Source organism: Rhynchophorus ferrugineus, unplaced genomic scaffold (assembly GCF_030347505.1).
Source record: "Rhynchophorus ferrugineus isolate W39M unplaced genomic scaffold, kcgeb_rfMv2 rfM1, whole genome shotgun sequence".
In the NCBI taxonomy this organism is placed as follows: Eukaryota; Metazoa; Arthropoda; class Insecta; order Coleoptera; family Curculionidae; genus Rhynchophorus; species Rhynchophorus ferrugineus.
The window spans coordinates 61,374,467-61,396,568 of NW_027472580.1; the positions used below are offsets into that span (position 1 = coordinate 61,374,467).

The 22,102-nt window shown below is 30.7% G+C and overlaps 1 protein-coding gene across 2 annotated transcripts in view; it reads right to left on the minus strand.

Annotated features, from left to right (window-relative positions):
• Nucleotides 1-190: 190 nt before the first annotated feature.
• LOC143195036 (suppressor of cytokine signaling 2) overlaps nucleotides 191-22,102 on the minus strand; it is a 333,965-nt gene continuing 312,053 nt past the window's right edge. Inside the window, exons 1-5 of one of the 2 annotated variants that reach the window (XM_076401921.1) lie at nucleotides 5,894-6,510; nucleotides 2,780-3,022; nucleotides 2,531-2,719; nucleotides 2,116-2,332; nucleotides 191-2,056 (exon numbers count right to left, since the gene is read on the minus strand). In XM_076401921.1, coding sequence (XP_076258036.1) covers nucleotides 1,812-2,056; nucleotides 2,116-2,332; nucleotides 2,531-2,719; nucleotides 2,780-2,986 — 858 coding nt within the window. In that variant the 5' untranslated portion in view covers nucleotides 2,987-3,022; nucleotides 5,894-6,510 and the 3' untranslated portion in view covers nucleotides 191-1,811. Of the gene's footprint in view, nucleotides 2,057-2,115; nucleotides 2,333-2,530; nucleotides 2,720-2,779; nucleotides 3,023-5,893; nucleotides 6,511-22,102 lie in introns of those variants that run through there. The other variant, XM_076401993.1, reaches the window with a different exon arrangement.

Consider the following 22,102-nt stretch of genomic DNA (forward strand, 5'->3'; position numbering starts at 1 on the left):
CCTATTAATTCGCTTAAGGATTCAGTTTGATTTGCTCGAATAATAATTTGTTAAAAATAATTTAAATGATTTTATGATTTATTCCTAAACACAATATAAATAACACGAATAAAAAAATCGATATAGAATTTTATCAAGGGAATCGCACATTAAGGTGTTCCATTGGAATGCCGAAAAAATAACAACTGTATCAAAATAATAAATAATTTATTCTTTCCTAGGTAAATAAATACATTATACTAAATCATTCGTTTTCATTCTCGTCCCTTTCAAACACAACATATATAAATTACATTCGCCCAAAAAACCAACACATTCATACAAATTGAAAAAGGACTGTCATTTTACATTCGAAAATAAATACAGTTTATGAGTTGAGGATTAAGGTCTTTATCAGAAAAGTTTGGATATGTACTTCTGTTTGTTAATCGAAAAAAGTTACAATAATAAATATCTGTTAAATATGATATAGGTTTTTCAGAATACGTCACTCGACTAGAACGTCAAAATAGTATACATACTTATAAACAATAATAACCTGTATTAAGTACAGCTGCTAAAACAAATATATTTCTACAAAGGACTAAAACTTAATACAGGTCCAATACATAATAAAAGTACAGTTAACATTGTTACGATTTTAACTGATCTTAAATTCACTACTACAAGACATGTCACGTCATGGTTCATTGACAACTAACATTAACTACACTTGAAATTCTCAAAACTGATATTTAAGTACAAATAAAGCTATTACAGTTAAATTGATATATAGCCTCTCCATAAACAATATGAATGATAATGAATGAACTGTTATGGGGTCGTGCAAAATATTCTTATGACGTTATTCAGCCGATATTAAGTTGGTTTTAGAAGAATGTTTTCGAGAATAGACATTAAGCAATTAATTGTTTCCAAGGTCTGCTGTTTACCTAGTAAGTAAATAATAAGCAGCTTTGAATGTTGCGATTATTATCTTTTATATAGAGCAATATTTGATTGAAAAAGTGAAAGAAAAAGAAAATAGTTTATCGTTAATTTAAAGTATATGGTACTCAAGTGTGGTCATTAAAAATTGGAATCTTTGCGTCATTTTATAGTTAAATAAATTACAGTTTAACTTAGATAATAATAAATAAATGCATGTTTCCACATTACAAACTACAGAATTTGGTTGCTTTTTTGCGATATATACTTAATTACAAATAAATACAGCAGTACACAAGAGCACATTTCTTATAGTTAGAGCCAATATGGCTTACCGATTTCTTTAGGGTGTAACAGTCTAATTTGATGAAAAGGAACAGCAAGAACTATGAAAAATGGCAGTTAAGTAAAGAAAATTAAAACATATTTCTACATAAATAAAAACAAAATACTTTATTCCATAAAGGAAAATGGTAGGTGTTCTCGCTCTCCTTTTACAATCAATATGGTTTTGAACTATTACACTTATACCTTACAGTTTTACAAACTATACATAGATTAACAGACAGAATTACATTTAATAATTTGTTATTCTAGCTAATAATTTATTTTCTAAAGCCTTCCTTGATCGCATTTAATTTCGCTCAAGGCAGTTGGTTCTATTAAATGGCAATCAATTTAGGCAGAGTAATTTTTCAACTGGAACTAAATTTGAATTATGAATAAATTAAACTGTTGTAAATTGGCTGCCATTTAAAATGTACGATTTTCTAGTACCAGATTTTCAGTGCAGGTACTAGACAACAGTCTTTGGCGATAACTACCTAGCTAAATGTCTATCTCACTGATATAATCCATCCACATGGTAATTAAAGGGTTTCCTTTCAGACCCAATGAGGATACTCCGAAAGGTATGATACCAATGAGTTTGGTAACTCCAATTGTTTATGAGGTGCCAACATGAGGGCAATTTTCGGTTTATTTGACCCATATATCGCCTTGTGGATACTTAGACGTGCTAGATGCTTTAAACTAGGTGGTTCGCCTCTCTTACGCAGTGGAGTTTTAATTCGTATCGAGGAATATAATTGGCCTTGATTATCTACCCATACCTGTGTATCTTTTGCATCTGAAAACATTAATATATTTAGTAATAATGTTAAATTGGTTTATTCAGATAAAACTTACTTTGGCTATTTTTTATAAACTCCTGCACATAGTGCTGGATTAGATCTATCACATTCGGAAAGGCCGGCAAGACATGTTGCAAATGTGGTTGGGAATCTAGTCTGAAGTAACCATTAATATAATAAAGACGGACTGATGTTGGTCCACGTTCTGTTTGAACACTTAATGAAAAAAGGAACTTAGGATTCGATGAATTTCGCACAAGAAAGGTACCAACCTGTAAATAAATAACATTTGTATTACATCTCTAATATAGTTTAGTAAAATTTTATATTTCATTTAAGAAGATTAAAATTTCAATAAAACTTCGTTTTTATTATATAAATGATATTAATTTTATCTTATTTTATATATAATATATAATTATATAAATATATCTCAAAATTTTTTGATATAATGGAGGAACATTACGTACCTTAGTATCTTTCAATAGATCGTTCGATTCTTGAAAAGAAATGTCTTCGTAGAACCAGCCTGATTGGCGAAGAGCCCGAACGGTATCTGCCAACTGTTGCAACTCTGCGTCTGGTTTGGCTTCTTGAAATGGTGGCGATGCCAGTACAGGTACCGGCAGGACAAATGATATGCTCGTGCCCGGTGATATCTAAGAGCACCAAATTAGTCTTAATAAACAGATTAAATTTAACATTATTAGTAAACTTACTTGAGGCGAAGAACATGGACTGACTGGAGGAACTAATGTAGCTCCTACCGACGTACCCACCAGACCTCCTCCGCTGAGGACGATAGATCTTCGTGTACCTGGACATAGAAGGGATGCTCCTGCGTAGCTTGTGGCTACGGTCGGCCCCTGAGGGCAGCAAGCGAATTCGTGCTTACACTTGGGACATACCGTGTTACAACCGCGCATGTCGTGCCAATGCCATGCCCAGGTTGAAAAGTCAGTCTGAAAAAATGAAATATGAAATATTAGTGATATTTGGAAATATCCTTGTATATATATATAAAAATTACCTTAACTTAATATTAAAAAATTAAACAAGTTTATTAACAGAGATATTACTTATGGTAATATCCATTAGTGTTTACAAATCATTCAAGGTATATAAAATTTGGGAATCGATGATTTTTCATATAGTGGAATGAAAACAATTTTATTGTCGGTGACAAAAAACCCATATTTTGAATACATCCATTTCAAATTTATTAACCTTGAAGAGATTTTAAACTCAATTAATTGATAGCTATAATAAGAAGTGTCCGTCGATCTTCAGGAACAATTCCAATTAAAAAAATGTGAAAATACTTTATTGATTTAAACGGTATTATATGTCTAGTACTATCTTAATATTGTTAAATGTCAAAAAAGTATTAGTCATTTTATGATTAAAGGTAAAATAGTAACGTTAATCATAAATAACATAGGTTAATGTATTTTAATCATAAATAACATGGAGCTAAAAGTTCGTCTTCTATCTCTATATGTGTCCTGTTATTGATTAATAGTTTTACAAGCCAGCACTGCAATATTAATTTAATACAGATAAATTAGTATTTCATAGAATTCGATAAATGTAATATAGTCGGTATAATTTGAGTGTAGCCTTTGTTCCAATTAATTTATTCGTTGGAATCTTGACAAACAAAAATAAAAATTGTTCAACTAACAATGTTAAATACAAACTATTTTGGGGAAATTGACTAGTATTTTCTACATAAATTTCTGAATCTAAATTAATTACGTCTTGTCACTATATATTATATTATATAAAAGGCCATTAATTTTGCACATTTTCATGGTAAAACCCTGGTTTAGTAATCTTTTTAGAACCTTATGACGTATTTCTTCTATGTAACATCAGTTAAAATAAACTACTTTGTAATTTATTGTCGCCATAATTTGTTAGAAATGTATTATAACAAGTGTTGCTATTATTTAATAAACCTCTATATTTTTATCTTCCCTCAGTATCATAATATATATGTATAGTGTATATCAGAAGCACATAGTTCTAATTATAAGAATCAAGTGAAATATATTAAATCAATGGTCTGAAATGATTTTGATAGAAAAGTTTTCACCTGTAATAGAGTAAAGTTATATAATATAGCTTTATTTGTTCACTTGTTACATGTTAAATATTAACTAACTGCTCAATTTTGATATATACTTGTCTACAGATACCCAAAATATTTTTCTGTCTTTATAAAATATTGATTCAAGATAAAAAATAGTTAAAGAAAAAAATAATCTAACCGTGTAATAGTCTTGTAAGTACTATTTGGCAAAAAGATTTATTATATATAATTTTGTCGTATAATAATCATCTGGCACATTTTTAAAGACATTTTAGAAAAAATAAGTCGTAAATCATAAACTTCATTGTTTATTAGTTTTTAAGAATAATGCTGGGAATTCCAATGTTTAAAATTATTTTTCTTCTAATCTCTTATCAGATCAATTTAATATAAAATTAAATATTTTTAGTAACAAAGGATATTTGCTGGACTTTAAAAATATTGTATTTTGGCGTTTAAGTAAATATTTGATAATTCTATTTTCTGAAATGTTTTTAATAAATTAAATTTCAAATTTTTATTAAGACAGTATGTAACTGATATATATGCAACTCACCTACACTACCTATATTGTGTGTTGCATATCTGATCCATGATATTTTGAAATATTTCTTGTAGGCTTTTAACTTTTAATGTATTTAACTAAACCTCTATACATATGTAGTTATCTACGCCGCTGTATCGATAGTATCAATGATTTCGCTAGAAATACGTCAAGTAATCCACTAAAAATAAAAATGTAATTCTTATCATTGTTGTTTATTAATGAATTCTTTTTAAACATGTTATTTAAGTACAGTGCGGTAGGAATATTGGAGTATTTATTCGAATAGATATAACCATGCATTTACTTAACGATACATGACAAATAGGTACCGGGAAATATAAATAAAAAGCACTTTTGGGAATTGTTACAAAAGCGTTATGCTTGATATGTTAGACTTTGTTGCTAGGAAATATTAGAATAATAAAGTAGGTCATGAAAATTAAAGGAAATTATTATATTTGTTCTAATTTATTATATTTTATGGAGAATATGTCTTAATTGTTTTATTTATAAATAAGAATTCATTTGATTTTATTTAGGGAAATTTAAAATAATGTACTGATATATTGTGCACGTATAAATGAAATATATAATATACTCTTTAAAGTCTAAAAGTAAAGCATTATAACTATCAAAAATATAGGTTTTATTTTCGATAATACAATTGGTGTTTTACTATTTCTGTTTCTTATATAGTTATATAATTATTATTTGAATTGTTTAGCTAGAAGAAATTAAAACATGTCATATAACCTTCAAATTGTTGATGGCCACTAAATATATCCAGTACCATGTTGCCACATCAAAATATTGTTCTATATATTAAAGTTAGTTTTTCGTGGGGATTGTCATTCGGAGTAACGCTATTTTTAAGTAATAAACCCCCAATATTGTAAGAGCTTATAGAGCTTAAAAGTATGAAAATAAGGAGTTATGATTAACATAAACCTATTTATTTAAATACTATAAATTTATTATTAATAGCAGTGTCAAATTATGTGAATGCGAGAATGCACGCCCTGCATTCTTTTTATGTGAGAATATTCTCATCAGAAACTTAAAATCAGAGAGGATATTGCCGGCCAATAATAACTAAAATAAAGAAATACGGTATTTTTATTGGCGTGAACATCAATAATTAGAAAATTTAATTGATAATATGGCGATTAAAATGTTTATTGAGAACCTCACCTTGTTTAAGATATCCAGTTTGGAAGTGAGTGAGTCTAAATATAATCCTAAACTAAATCACAGTGAACACAACTATCACAGACGACATCTGCACACCAACACCAACTGAAAACAGCAATTCTTTTGCACCAAGGAACTATACACCACTTAAAATCTTTTAGCTGGAAAGCATCTGGTTCACGACGCAGAGGACAACGCTTTCCAACAGGGCAACGGACAGGTTCTATCTATACTTTTCCACACCGAACTCCTATCTGGATCAACTGGAAAATGCATTCTCTTTATACACAACGCGGGAGTGAACTATGGAGGCGAATGATTTTCCTGTCACGGCGCACAGAAAAATTAAACGCCCTTAATATGTTTACGCACACTGTTTTAACACGGAACAATTTTTCGTCTGTCTATATTAATGCTAGAGAGATACGATGACAAGTGCTCGACCTAGCGCGACTACCGTACATCTACACCGAACGACGACTGTGAGCCGACTGAAGTCGATTGTTGACCTCGTACAGACACGCTCGGTTTTGAAATAAGGCGGTTGAAAACAATTCTTGATACTTAAGGATTTTGTAACGTGGAGTTCTCGGTATACAAAACTACGAAACAGACCTACGTAGAGAGCGACGCGAATAAGAATGCGCCAGAAATATCAATGGGTCAGGGTGGGGGAACGCTGTCGGTGGACTGGAGCGTACATCTCGCAATACGGTTTCTCAGTTCTCGTGGGATGGTTTTGTTGTTGTTTATCTATGTCCTTCTAATGTTACTTAAATAATATGTTTTATGGTATTTTCGGTTTAATATTCGACTCTGATCTAAAACTAAGAAATTAATCAGAGCAAATGTGACATTTTGTGAAATATGTGGTAATTTTTCACTATTATAAAACCCTAATAATATCGTAATTTATATAGAATTTTCTTTAAAATACACGACAATGCAATAATATGTATTGAAAAGTATCAAAATTATATTAGCAGATAAAATAGCAGAGCAGATTTTCTGAATGTGATTTTTTTGTTCTGTTAACTGAGTTTTTTTCACGAATTTTTGCATTTAGTTGGTAGGTAACGCTGCGAATTTATAACATACTAGTATAATTCCTAATTATATAAAAATCGGAATGTACATAATTCATTATTATTAGTGTTATTTTCGTTCAATTACTGTCTCGCCATTTATTTTTTAAATTTTCTAAATGTATATCTGAGCTAGGGATGCCTAAAAATATTGATATTTTTGGTCGATATTTTTTTGACCAATGACTGAACATTATAAACAACCTTTTAATTATTTTTAATAAACCTTTACAATTGGCACTTAACTTTAAAGGTTTAATGTATTTTTCTACTTAATTTTAAATTTTTAATTAAAAATGTTGCTGCTTTTTAAAATGTTTAGAGAATATCGAAAATCATTTTTTTTTCTTACAAATATCGATATATCGAGTATTTTGTAAAATATCGTAATATCGATATTTTTCTCGGCGGCCGACATCCCTAATATACATGCAGCCTTTTTCAGGACCAAATCTAATAATAATAATTTGTATCGGATCTCGGCAATAAGACATGGTACGGAAATTCGACCTGGCAGTACCCATACAGTCGCAAAGCATCTGATATTGGGTCAATACTTTTTGGATTAAGATTCCATGAGATTTTGATCCGTATCAACAATTAATTAACATCACTCACTTCAATAATCGTTAATCATTCATTTGGTTTTATTACAAGTACCACTTGCACAACCTCAATACATTTGTGTATTGGATTTATTTTTTAAATATTCTAAATGTTCACTTTGTTTACCCTTTTAAGTCGCTGTGTGCCATATTTGAGAAATCTATATGCTGAATACAAAAATTTAAAATTGTTTACTATATTTGTTAGTGATATTATAAATGATAATCTGTTTGAACTTGATGTGAATAAAAATGTTTCGGTTTTTAATGATGATGGAGTATGTTGTGTGATTTGTAATTAGTTGTGATGTCGTATGTAAACATTATTTTCATATCGAACAAATAGATTTTATGTAATATTGGAAGTACATGAACACCTTGTATGCGTCATTTTTATTTAAATTGTTAAATCACTTTAAAACTATCGTATATATTAGGCAATGTGGTAAATATATAGGCTCCTTAAGATGTCAAGTATGTTCTGGTACTTGTGTATATGATAAAAGTTTATACATAACTGTAAAGTATTTCTGGGATAGTTACTCACTTAAAATACTTTCCGAACTTTGATAAAAACTATTTAAAACTTAATTTAGTCAAGGGTAATTTTAAATTTTTATTTTCAGATGTTATTATTTTTTCATATTTAAATATATGATTGATAATGTCAAAATTAGCAATGGCCACTGGTTATAATTCATAAAATAATATGCCTTTCATCATGTCCTTATCTTATTATTAGTCCTTATCATGTTCTGATTAAGTACATAATACCATTTCTAGGAAGTATGTTTCATTTCTACATGGTCAACTTCTGACGGTACATCATGATGATCTTTGCTGCTAATTGATTTTGAGATTGGCATATATATGAGATATATTAAAAATTTATATCAAAAATATATAAAATATAGAAATATTTTTTGGAATACTATCAAATATCGAATACTTCTAGGATTTTTTTATATAGATAGATATATTTTTTGCCCAATATTTTTTCAACAAACCGATATATTTTATAAATCAGTGAACGTTTTTTATTGGTTTTCAGATAATTTTTCTTTCAGATAGACAATAACAAATCTAAAAAATATCGATTCTTTAATTCGTAAAATGTATGACGATATTTTTTACATTTCAACTTACAATTACATTTCATTTTTTTATCAGATTTTAGACAAACAAAAATCTAGAGCGGGATTCAAGCAATAGTATTTCTTGTTATGAAATTTTTATTGCATTTTCTTTTTTTAATACTCTTTCCTTACTTATAATTAAGAATTCTGAACTTAGTCACCACAAAATACAAATAATATAACATTGTTGATAATTACCAATTTTAAATACTATTTAAATTGAAATATAATATCTATTAAAATTAGCATCATTACACATCATTGAAACATAACTATTTCATATTTGTTTTAATTACGGTAAGATAATGAAGTACATATGTATTGGACTGGTACGAAAGTTATATTTGTTTTGTGAAGGCTTGGAGTTTTATTTTTTTTGCGAAATAATATTATTGTCACTAAATTTATTATTATTAAAAAAACAATAGATCAACAAATATTGTACAATCTTATTTAATATCGTAATATTGAGGCATGTGTTAAATATTGTAAATTCAAGTAGTTTGCTATATAAAATAATTTAAAGAAAATATATCTTAAAGCCTTGAATTTGCAGCTTTATAAGAATAAAATGAATCTACAAATATCAATTATTAGTAATGGATATGATTAATTTTAATAGTAAATTCGTTTGAGTAAATGATTTGCGGTTTCAATTCTTTTAATTTATAAATAATACAATCATAGTTTTCGGTATATTAGTATCAGTTAAAACAAAGATATATTTTGTTTTAATTACAAACTCACACGATACTAAATCAGTTTCTTTATATCGTTGATAAGTCAAAGAAAAAACAATACCAAAAATACTACATAAATAATACAAACAATACCACAATAGTACTGGTTTAATTTTCTATGAATCAAATGAACTGAAATGATAAGATGTGTGACGAATGTAATTCTCATTATAGTCAAGGTCTATCTCGTGAGAGAGATATTTTCCGAGGAAGCCATTAGAACGATAGGTTCGGTTGAAATTCGTTAGTAGAAGAGAAAGGAAGAGAAGGAACGCCTGATACAGTGAGAGAGAAGGCCGCGGGGGGTACCGACAACTTAGAAATGTAAAAATAACTGGAATTGAATGAAAGGAAATCGAAGCATGTGTGTGTGTGTTGCTCGAGCCGTTTTTTTTTCTATTTCGACGGTTCGGTTCGTTGCCGGCGCTACCACGCTATTCCCCTTTTTATTCGGTTATAAATAAGCTTTGTTTATTCTATGCCTTGTTCGCGGCACATTGTTGATGTTTTCAGCTGCGAAATGGCGTAAGTTGGAAAACAGTAAACACGAAACGATTTGCTCCGTAGAGCGCTACGTCACAAATTCTATGCTTACAGGGCACCGGCAGAAAGTATGGCGGTTTGTGTTATTGTTAATCTAATATCAACAAACTGAAACAACGTCTTATAATGTTATCTAGTTGGTAAACATATGTTTAGTTAGTCATACAAGACCGCGAATTAATTTAGGAGATTTTTTCAAGGGTATGGTGAAAAACTGGATATTTTTTAATTATTACTCTTAGTAGTTCCAAAAGTATTTGTTATATTTATGTTATATATACATGACATGTAGAAAATCACTTCATTAAGTGATCTCCTGTACAAAGTACTATTTTATTTAATTAGTCTTTTTTTAAAGCTTGTTCTAAAGTCTATATATGTCCAATAATCAGATTGGATGGTGTTAGACGTTTTAGTCTACACACGTCACTGTGATTTCGCATATTTAGCTGATTAGCGAGAACATTGAGATGCACTGATACTCTTTCGAAGTACTTCACACAAACATATTGAATTACACTCGTTATTGGTTCTAGAGGAATATCGTGTTGTATCACTTCATTTGAAACATAGTATGGAGCATCGACAATGGCATGCAACATTTTATTTTGGAACCGTTCTATGATGAATATATTAAACTTGCTAGCAGTCTTGCACCATAGTTGGATTCCATATGACCAAATAGGCTTGATTATAGATTCATACAATAATATCTTGTTATCTAATGATAACTTGGATTTGCGCCCGATAAGCCAATACATTTGGTATAGTTTAAGTCCAAGTTGTTTCCGTTTGGAACGTTCCAAGTTAGACGTCGATCTAGGTATTTGCGGGAGTTGACAATTATTAATATAGACTGGTGGATATGTTCTACGCAGCGTAAAAGTTACATGACTGGATTGGAAAACAGTAAACACGAAACGATTTTCTCCGTAGAGCGCTACGTCACACATTCTATGCTTACAGGGCACCGGTCAGAAAGTATGGCGGTTTGTGTTATTGTTAATCTAATAGAAACAAACTGAAACATCGTCTTATAATGTTATGCTATCTAGCTGGTAAACATATGTCTAGTTAGTCATACAAAACCGCGAATTAATTTAGGAGATTTTTTGTGAAAAGCTGGATAAGGTACAAAAATTAAATATTGTCACTTTGTGCTACATTGAAGTAGAGGTAAGAAGTTTGGAATTGTTCATTATGAATTTCTTTCGTTGGGTAACCCTATTAAATGGAATATTATTTATTTGCAATTGGTTAAATTTATAGGTTGTTCGCGACGTTTTATAAAAAAAATCGACTTACATTACTCCGCAATCCTCCAATTCGCTGGACTTACATCCATCAGATTTCTGTGATTGTTTATTACGCCTATACATGAATTTTAAGGAACTTTTTTTAATTTGAAGCTTTATTATTTAAAATTACGTACAATATATTTCATTCAAAGTATTGTCCATCGATATCCGCTATTTTTTCCCATCTGATAGGCAATTTAAGGATTCCGTCTCGAAAGAAAGATGTATCTGTTGAGGTTATCGACGAATCGATGTTATCGATGCTTTGTTCAGACAGGTCATGACTCAAAAACAACATGACTGAAAATAGAGCGGGTAGGGTAGTAATTCCTATTTTATTGTTCCAAGTATCCAAGTAGCGTGTGGCCGAGCGTTGTCATGCTGAAGGATAACATTGTTTTGTCTTTGCTCGCATTCTGGCCATTTTTCGCACAGTGCTCAGCTCAAACGTATCAATTAACGTCAAATGTATCAATAGTCGATAGTGAATGATGATCTCATTAAGTTTTATCGGCTCATAGAATACTACACCATGCTGATTGGTTTGGTCATTGATGTTGATGTATGTTCAGTGATTCCCATGCTTTTTTCGCTTTGGATTATCAAAATGGGTCCACTTTTCATCACCAGTAACAATAGGATGCAAGAAATCTTTCCGATTTTGTCGTTCAAGTAGCATTTCACACATGACCAACCGCCTTTTAATTCAGATAGCACAAAATAACCAAGCTTTTGGATCATGTTCTGAAGCGATTGGAAATTACCACTTTTAAAATGTCGAAAACCGGTATTCATATGTTGAAATCGATGGAGCATGTCGCCATAAGCTTCACACAGCATTCGAAGACCTTCAACCGCCTTTTCTTCAAAATGAAGTAACAAAGTAAAACTTCCCGTAAATGCGATTTACTCGGTACAAATTCAGACATTTCCAACTCATTGAAAAAATGTTTTGTTCACACTGAAATGACACATACTGAAAAGTGAAGACAAGTGACTAATAATTTAACACATCTTTGAGGACATCATTTCGAGTCAATTAAGGAAACTGTATTTCGAAGTTTTGACAAGCGTCGATAGCTATATAGTGAGATTAATACAGCCCCGACATTTGTTTCAGAAAAAACGTTTTTGTTTGACACAGGGTTTCGTTTATGTAACAAAATAAAAATCTTTGACATTTTAAACTATTAACTATTCACATTTCAAAGCTTATTTAAGATATAGATGAGCGTTGTCTATACAAGACTATAAAATCTTGTCACGTATCATTACTTGTATAACGAATATTTTAATATTTGAATGCTCTAATTCTCATCAATTTCAGTTGATTCTAAAAGAAGTGAGTTACAAATGGGAGATCAATCCATTCAATAAATTGAGTGATATTTCTGTAGTGTCTGGTTTGATCTTTATTTGATATTCACATATATGCAGCATCATTTCGTTATCCAAGATATCAAGTCAGATATCAAGTTTTAGGTTACTTTAACTTTTAACGCATATAACATATTTGTATCATATAGAATGTGGAGAGTTTCAAGAGGTTTATAATTCATAAATAGTGAAGTAGCTAATATGGTACTCTATGTATACGAAGTCAGTAATATGTGATCCATTACCATTCGATATTATGACTTTGGGCAATTCACTTTGAGGATTCTGATATATAGTACAAAGAGCAATTATAATAATAACAACAAAAATAATAAAAGCCGGCTTAGCTGGCGTGATCAAGGCTACAGGACGATCCTCCTGTTGTTGTGACAGTGGCCAGTTCGAATCCTGAATGATTGTAAATTAATTGTTGATATTTTATAAATTTAAAGTTAACTACATAATCATATAAAATATTTTATTTGTTTCAAAAGAATATTTTATCTTTTATGAAAAATGTGCCGAGGGTATTGTTATTGAACATAATAAATTAACATATTTCATGTTCAATAAAACATAAAGTGTATAGCAGATGGTAAAACGATCAATGTCTGTGGTTTAAATTAACTTTAAATAGAATGTTTCGTTTATAAACATACATTTGGATGAGGCGTAAAATATTGGAGCCTATTTGATTTCCTTTTCTTCTAGATAAATTAATTGTTGTATGCTTACACATTATGGAGAATTCCACGTTTCTCAGTTTCGCAAATGTTAATTACGAAACACTATTACTGTTTTGTTTGATATGTTTTGATTATAAAAATAGTAGACACATTATCCATAGCAGTTTTTTTACTTTGATTAATAGAGGGTGGAAAAAATGCCTGATGCATATCCAGATGGGGAGAGCCATAACTTGGGCAGGTTTGACCAGGTTATGGGGGACTGCCTGTGGGCATACGTATTAAAGCCACTTTTTCCAGCTGATCCTATGAGCATTGCTGGGAGGCACGAGGACGCAAAGGGGCTAGTAGAGTCAGGCCGGGGCTAGTAAGTCTGGGAACATCGTTCAAGGTACCGGGAAATTTGCTAATGTTAAACAAAGATTGAAAATTGGAAACTGACCGCTGCTAGTCAAGAAGCAACAAGTTAGACAGCTTTCAGATGAACCTGTCCTGGTTTTTCTTGAGACTCCGTGGAGAGTTTGGATATTAATGCCTCGATTTGTGTACGTCAGTTTCAAAGTTCAGGTAAATTTCTGAGTTTTTGACATAACCTCGCAGTACCTTGTGTTGGAATTTTTGTATAATAACAGGTCAATTGAAAAGTCCTCGGCCTACCATAGTAAAACACATTTTTTGGCAAAATTAGTTTGTTTTTATTCAACATAATTCCCTTCAAGGGTGATACACTGATTATAGCGACTCTCCAACTTTTTGATACTATTTTTGTAGTACGATTTGTCCTTCGCTTCACAATAGGCCTCAGTTTCGGCGATCACCTCTTCATACGATGAAAATTTGTTCTCAGTGAGCATTTTTTTGAGATCTGAGAACAGGAAATAGTCGCAGGGGCCAGATCTGGAGAATACGATGGATGAGGAAGCAATTCGAAGCCCAATTCATGGTTTTCACTGACTTGTGATACGGTGCATTGTTTTGGTGCAGCAGCACTTTCTTTTTCTACAAATGCGGCGGTTTTTCAGCGATTTCGTCGTTTAAACAGTCCAATAACGCTATGTAATAGTCGCTATTGATGGTGCTTTCTTTTCCAAGGTAGTCAATGAAAATTATTCCATGCGTATCCCTAAATACAGACGCCATAAACTTGCAGCCGACTGTTGAGTTTTCCCACGCTTTGGAGTGGGTTCATCGTGTGCAGTCCACTCGGATAGCTGTCGATTGGACTTCGGACTAAAATGATGGAGCCATGTTTCATTCATAGTCAGATATCGAGGCAAAAACTTGGGTTTATTACGCTTGATCATCTTCAAACACTGCCCCGAATCATCAACTCGTCATTGTTTTTGGTCAGAAGTCAGCTCGCGTGGCACCTACTCTACATAGAGCTTTCTCATACCCAAATATTAGTGAATGATATGATGTACACGTTCGGTTGATATCTTTAGAGTGTCTGAGAGTGTCAACAACCTCTCTTGAGCGTCCACAGCGTTCATCGTCTTTTGTGGTCATTTCACCACGTCTAAGCTAAGTATACCAGTTCTTGATGGTTGATTTTCTTGATGAAGTTTTTACTTCAACTGTATTTTTCCCTTCAGAAAGCAATATTTCATCAATACGAGAAATTCCTTTTTATCCATTTTTTTCACAATAACAAAAGTTGCTTCACTCAAAATGATATAATTCACAAACTAATGATCCGACAGCTGTCAAATTTATACACGCATCTTTTGAGGGTTAAGGCTAACTAAAAACATATGGATTTAATTCTAGTAGCGCCATTTAGATGTAAGGCCTGGGACTTTTCAATTGACCTGTTATTTCTATTATTTTGGCTAGTACAACCCCAGAGTTGAATGCCGTAAGTCCACACTGGTTTCAAAACAAGGTAAAGTAAAAGGTTACCACATATTGACAGGGTTTAATATCTACAAATAAGCAGTAAATTTTTAATTTTACCTTATCTTTCTTCACATTTTTTATTAATATCTAGTTCTTATTAATATCTAGTTTAACATAAAGTGTCAACATATTAGGCTGTATTTCTTGTGCTTGTGCTTGATTCTTGTGTTGGTGAGATATGCATCAATTATTTTTATTCATTTTAATATGTTAAGCTGTTTGTAACGTTTAGTTTGATTCAGTGCAGTTACTTCCAATGTCTAGGAATTGATATTTGCAGCGTCATCTGCAAATGCAGCAAAAATATTTTCATTGGATGTAGGCAAGTCCCCAGTGTACATCAGATAAAGGGCTGGTCCCAAAATACGCTCCTGTTGCACATTCGTTTGTATTTTCCTCCAGTTAGAATAGGCATCTTCTTGTTTGATTCTGCAGTATCAGTCATTTATATATGACTCTGAAATTATTGAATATTGGTCAAGGAGAAGAATTTTCATCTTATGCTTTAAATCCTCATATCAAGCTTTATTAAAAACTTGAACAATACCAATACCAATAATCTAGCAGAACAAATTATATTTTCTTCTAGTGGTTTTTCTATTATATGGGGGATTTTGTGAATGTGATCAATCGTGAAATGTTGTTTTCTGAAACGAAATTAGTGATCCGGAATAAAATGCTTTTCATCAATGATTTATTTTATCCCTTTCAATTGAAATTTTTCAAATAATTTAGTTTGTTCACAAGGTGACAGTGTCGATGCGCCTGCATCGAGATTTTTATTTTAAACGATTCTAAACTCTCTTGAGCATAAATATAGGGTATTGCACCAGACAACTGAACGAAAACTGCTCGAACATGTTCCTATGGAGGCCCGTTTCATCATAAATTCTATTGATAATTTCGTCGGACTGCCACTTGTTCCGATCTCTGCTTAAAACCTTCCTATGATCTAGGTATAAACTACTAAAACTTAAAAAATATCAAAAACTTGTCGACAACCAATAAAAGACATATCTGCTTTAAATATATTTAAAAAATCAGTTGTATTTACTAAAAAAAACTCCAAGAACATATTTCATATATTATAATCAACTATTATGAGAACAGTTTACACAAAAATAAAATTTGATAAAGCTATAATAAAATATTATTACCCAATTGACATAACCTTCTATATTTTCTAAATTCTGGAAACTATTTTATTACCATTATCAAAAATACATTATATTAAAATTGATGAAATGAGGTAACTAAATATTTTTAGCACGAACAAGAAAAAAAGCTTTAAATATTTTGGTACTGATTTTTGATTATCGAAATCGAAAAGGTTTGATATCATCTGATTCCTGCGACAGTTTTACAGTCCGTTTAACATCAGTATTCCGCAGCTGTGAAAATTTAAGGAAATCGAGTCGATTAACATAATGTTTTGGTTCATTATACCAAAAAAAGGTAAGCGATATGTGAATGTTTGTAAAGTGATGTCATGTATACACATTAAAAAAAAAACGTGTATACCAAAAGTGGTTTTATTAATGGCGACATTTGTTCGTTGAAATTAAAGCACTGAAAAGATAAATGTTAAAACATCTCCGAAATCAGATAAAATGCGGGATTGACGACGAATAAACACTGGTTTTAAACTGGTTAAAAGATAAAAATGTTAGCTAATTTTAAAGTTAGAAATTTTATGTAAAATATTTTATTGTTAACAAAGTGGGACTATATAGGTATTTCATTGACATTAAGTTTAGCAGTTTAGTAGTTATCAATCAGTCAGAGATAGATTCAATGCCCATAGCAGAAATATGTCGATTCATTCACTAGCCATTCATATATGTGCTGTTTTGATTGATGGCCTTTTGTCACTTTTCTGGTAAAATCATAATTCCATCAATGTAAAACTGCTAAGATTTCCGTGCGAAATATAAGTAATTAAAAATAAAACTTTTATTATTGTTATTGGAAATATAAGTTTCTTTTGAGGCCGGATTTACACCATTAAAATGGTTTTGCAGAAACTGGAACAAATAACAGTCGGACTCATAATGTTTCTCATCAAATTTTTCTTTTTTGATATGTTCATATATTAAACGTTAATTATTACAGTAATATATCGCATTTATAGAGTAGATAAAGAGCTGATGGCAATGAAATTACGCTTGCGTTACACCTGTTTTAGTTTGATTGTTGAGTTGATTTCTTATTAAAATGGTCATATTCTGGATGAACAGTATGCTAATATTATATTAATAAAAGATAATAGTTTATAGTAAATAGTATTTGCTTCTTTAAGTATGAATTTGGCCTAATTAAAAATGCAGTCAGCTAAGTGGATAAAAATTGACAGAAGTCATATATGATATGATGCATATTCAACAATACGACATATACGGTTATTGGAAAACCTGAATCTGAAAAAAAGAAAAAACATATGTCTATAAATTTACCTATAAGAGTTTTGCATGATAAGCAAAAAATATCCGAAGATGCGGAATTGCAAGAGTTATTAGATGAAGACCCAACATACATTCAAAAACAGTTGAATTGAATGAGTCGCAATTTGTTAATGACCGCAAGCAATAGGGGAGATCTAAAAGATAGAAAGGTGTATGCCACATAAATTGAATGACAGACAACAAGAAAATCGAAAAATCGTCAATAAAATGCTGCTTCAAAGCTTTGAAAAAAGTAATTTTTGTAATTTTGGATTTCATTTTTTAAAAATCCTAAACGAGAAAATTATAGTTACCACCTGGTGAAACAAGCCCTCAACTGCAAGGCCAAATCGCTTTTGTGACCAAAACCATTTTCTTTGTTTGGGACCATGTTGGTGTCGTGTGTTATGAACTGTTGAAACCTGGAGAAAAAGTTAATATTAATCGCTACTGACATACTCATTATGACAAATATTCGTTCCGAACTGTGCATTGATCTTAAAACGTCCACAGTACGCTCAAAGACATGAGACTACGTCTCATACAAGAAAACCTGTTAAAGAAGTGTTGAAATCATTTGGATCGGAAGTTTTATCGCATCCGGTGTATTCTCCAGATCTGGCTCTATTACTCTCTCGCATCGATGGCACATGCGCTACAGAGCAACACTTTTGCCGATTTCAAAGATGTTAAAAAATTACTCGGTGAATGGTTTAGCTTAAAGAAATAAATTATAAAGGCATAAATCAAGCATAAATTGCTTGAGAGATAGACCGAATGCATATAATTAAAAGGGTTAATACTTTCTTTAGCGAAAAAACTGAAAATGAATTACCGACACACCTTGTATGTTGTAATTATGAAACAAATAATTTCACGTGTCAACGAAGCAGAGTATCTAGGGCATGAGTTTTAATGTTAAGCAAGCTAATATGGAAGAGGCACGTAATGAGAAATGTGAGGATCTCATATTCAGAATGTATTGGAGCGCCATAATGGGTTCAAAATTACGCCGATTAAAAGTACCGAAAAGAAAGTATCGCACAATTTCATGACTTGAAATTTCATATCAGAAAATATCAGAACAGAAGGTATGTGGATATATACTACAGAACTGGCTAGGGGTATGTAAATGTCGATGAATGATAATAGTATAGCCACGGTGGTCAAGGCGATAGGATGCTCTACTGCTATGATACTACTGGGGCAAGGTTATAATTTATATATGTGATTGTTTCTAAATATGACTCCATAGATAAGACTAAAAAATCTCACAAGATCGCAGGCATGCTAGTAATCAAGCTGAGTAAGACCGGATGTCCTATGAGATGATCACTCACAAGATAGATTTCCACATTAAGTTGTAGGTTCAACCGATGAAAAGTACAATACAGTACTTTATATATATTATTTTATATATTATATATATATATATATATATATATATATATATATATTCATTTTTAATAGTTTTAAAACCAATAATGCGAAATATTCCAAAACCAATATATTCGGATTTCCAGAATTTGTGTAGTTTAAAATTTCTAGTAATAATTAAACAGAAATAGTAAAATATTTCATTACTTCACGGAATGAAATATTTCTTAGAAAGTAAAGGTGCTACCAGTAATAATCTATAAAAGGTTATCCTTCGCAGAATTTGTTATCAGGCAACACTGAAAACTTCTTGGTTTCATAAAAAATGCATGATATTTACCAATCATTATTGTAGTTTATATAATATATTCAATATTATATTTTACTGCATATTGTGTGAAAGCTAAGATTGATAAAGAGAAAAATCATTCGTATAAAATAGACTTCAAATGAATGTACAGCTACATAGGTGATTTACTACCCGAGTCTTTTATGTAATATACATCTAGATCCATGTGTCGTACTATATTAAATGATAATATATGTAAAAATAAATTGTAATTGTATCAGGGAGTAGCTATCCTAGCTACGCCAGTAACCAGACTGGGTAAAACTGGATCTTTTCTGGGGTGGTCTCCAAGTTGCTCATTCGTCAATTCATAGGTTTAATGCCGAGGACCGTTCAAGTTCAGTAGTAAACTAGTTCGTAAAAAGTGAGACTTTAAAATATTACAAAAAAAATTATGTTAATATGAATTATTTAGATATTTTCATATTATTCTTAAAATAAAATATTCATTAAATAAATATGATTAAGTATGTATTAAGAAAAATATTTAATTTAAATGGCCAATACGTAATATTGCTATTATCGTATGTAGAAATATATAAGAATATTACTACTTAAAAAAAGAGAGTTTAAATTGTACAGTATGTCTTCGTATGAAAATAGGTTGTAAGATAAAAATAAGCAACGAAGCGCACAAAAAAAACCGTTTTGATGCTTCCTTAAAAACATATCAGCATTCGAATCACAAAAAGGTCAGTTGTAATGCAAATGTTCCATTCTTTCACCACCTTGCGGCATCTATTATCATAGTTTCTTATGTTTCTATCTGCTCCCCGTTGAATTATTTATCAGTTATTCTAAGAAACAGCTTCACCGAAAAGGACGCATGTTCATGGGATATTTTTCCATGTAAACATGAAGTGAGAAAAAAAAAAGAATGAGATTGAAGATACCGTTTCGAGAAAAAGTCCTCAATTAGCCATAGAAAATGTTATGGAATAACACAGAGAATAACTAAAATCACCTTCGAATATCGATTTGTTCGATTCTGCCGTTTTATTTTTATTTCGAGCTACTTATTTCTGAGAGTTAGCTGTCATAAAAAGGATATTTAAACTAATCGTTCTCTGAATATTATTTGAGGTATATTTCCGAAGAAAAAGTACGGTATTTCATTTTATCCCTGCCTATTTAGTTATAAGAAGTATTTATTTTAATTCCGAAATATTAATGGAATTATATAAGTTTTATGGAATTGATACCAAAAGATAAAACTGATGCCCAATTTTGAAGCTATTTTTATCTAAACATTTTATATTTAACCAGAATTCTAGGTAATAATTTCTTTAAAAATATATTTTACTTTATCTCCTCTTGCCAATATGAGCTTATTTTAGGGATGCAGAGAAATATCGATATTTTTGGCTGATATATCGATATTTTTGTTAACCGATATTTTTCGATATTTTTTCAAAAAAAAAAAATATAATTTTTAATAAAACTTTAAAATTGATACTTGATTTTAAAGGTTAATTAAAAATATCGTTATTTTTTAAAATATTTAGAAAATATCAAAATTTTTTTGGCCTATATTTCAATATTTTTATTATTTCTTAAAAATATCGAAATACTTTTTGTAAAATATCGATATTTAAAAAAAAAGTTTATCTGGATTAGAGTTACTACTTAACGTGGGCTCTAAACCGCAGTCTTCGGCATTAAGCCTGCCTACCTGACCAGTGACCAACTTGACCAGGCACCGTCTCAGAAGACATCCGGTTTTACACAGCCTGGTTACTGGCGCGACTGGGATTAATTATTCCTTGTCAGATTTTACATTATTGCTACTCCAGATATTTATTCATATTCATATTTATATCAATCATAAATATAAAGTGTATCCATGCTTTATACCTGCAGCTATCATAGCAGTAGAAGGCTCGCCCTGTGGCCTTGGCCACAGCAATTACCAAGTCAGTTCATGATCATATTAATTAAGTAATAGTTGGTATAAGTTAGAATTAATATCGAAATGTAATCTATCATCTACTTCTGTAATTAGAAATCCGTTTTTCATTTCAGATTCCGGAACTTAATGAACTAGTATATAGCAACATCAATATGTATAAAGTAAATATTTATAAAAAAGCTGTCGTAGTAATAAAAAATATATTAATAAAAATATTTAATTAATGTTTAAACAAACTGAAATATTTTTAAAAATTTTGCAGATGCTTTCAGAACATTCATTATCATTGACGTTTCCAATATAAACTGATAAACAAGAAAGTAATTTCGATTTTTATATTACTAATCTTAGTAATCTAAAAATTAATGTTAAAGGTACTTTATGTTTAGCTATTAGGCCTTTCTACGACCTTTCAAGGCAACAGTAAGGGACACATACAGTACATAATATCTTATTAAGAACATTAAACAAATAAGTATATATTAGCTGCGTGAATGTACTTTGATATTTTCTCCACTTTATTAAAGCATTTATTAGGAAAAATTGGTCCAATATATATTAATCAAAATATTTTCATTTTTCAAAAATAATTTTGAACTTTTTCAAATTCTACCCATCTTTCTGGTAAGATGGTGATACGTGTCGAAAATACGATATTGGTTTGGCAGTGATCTCTTTCATCGATCAAACCAACCAACCTTTCATTTTAGCTGTAACAATGCATCCTTCACATTTTTTGCAACGTGGGGCTGAGCATTGTTAAG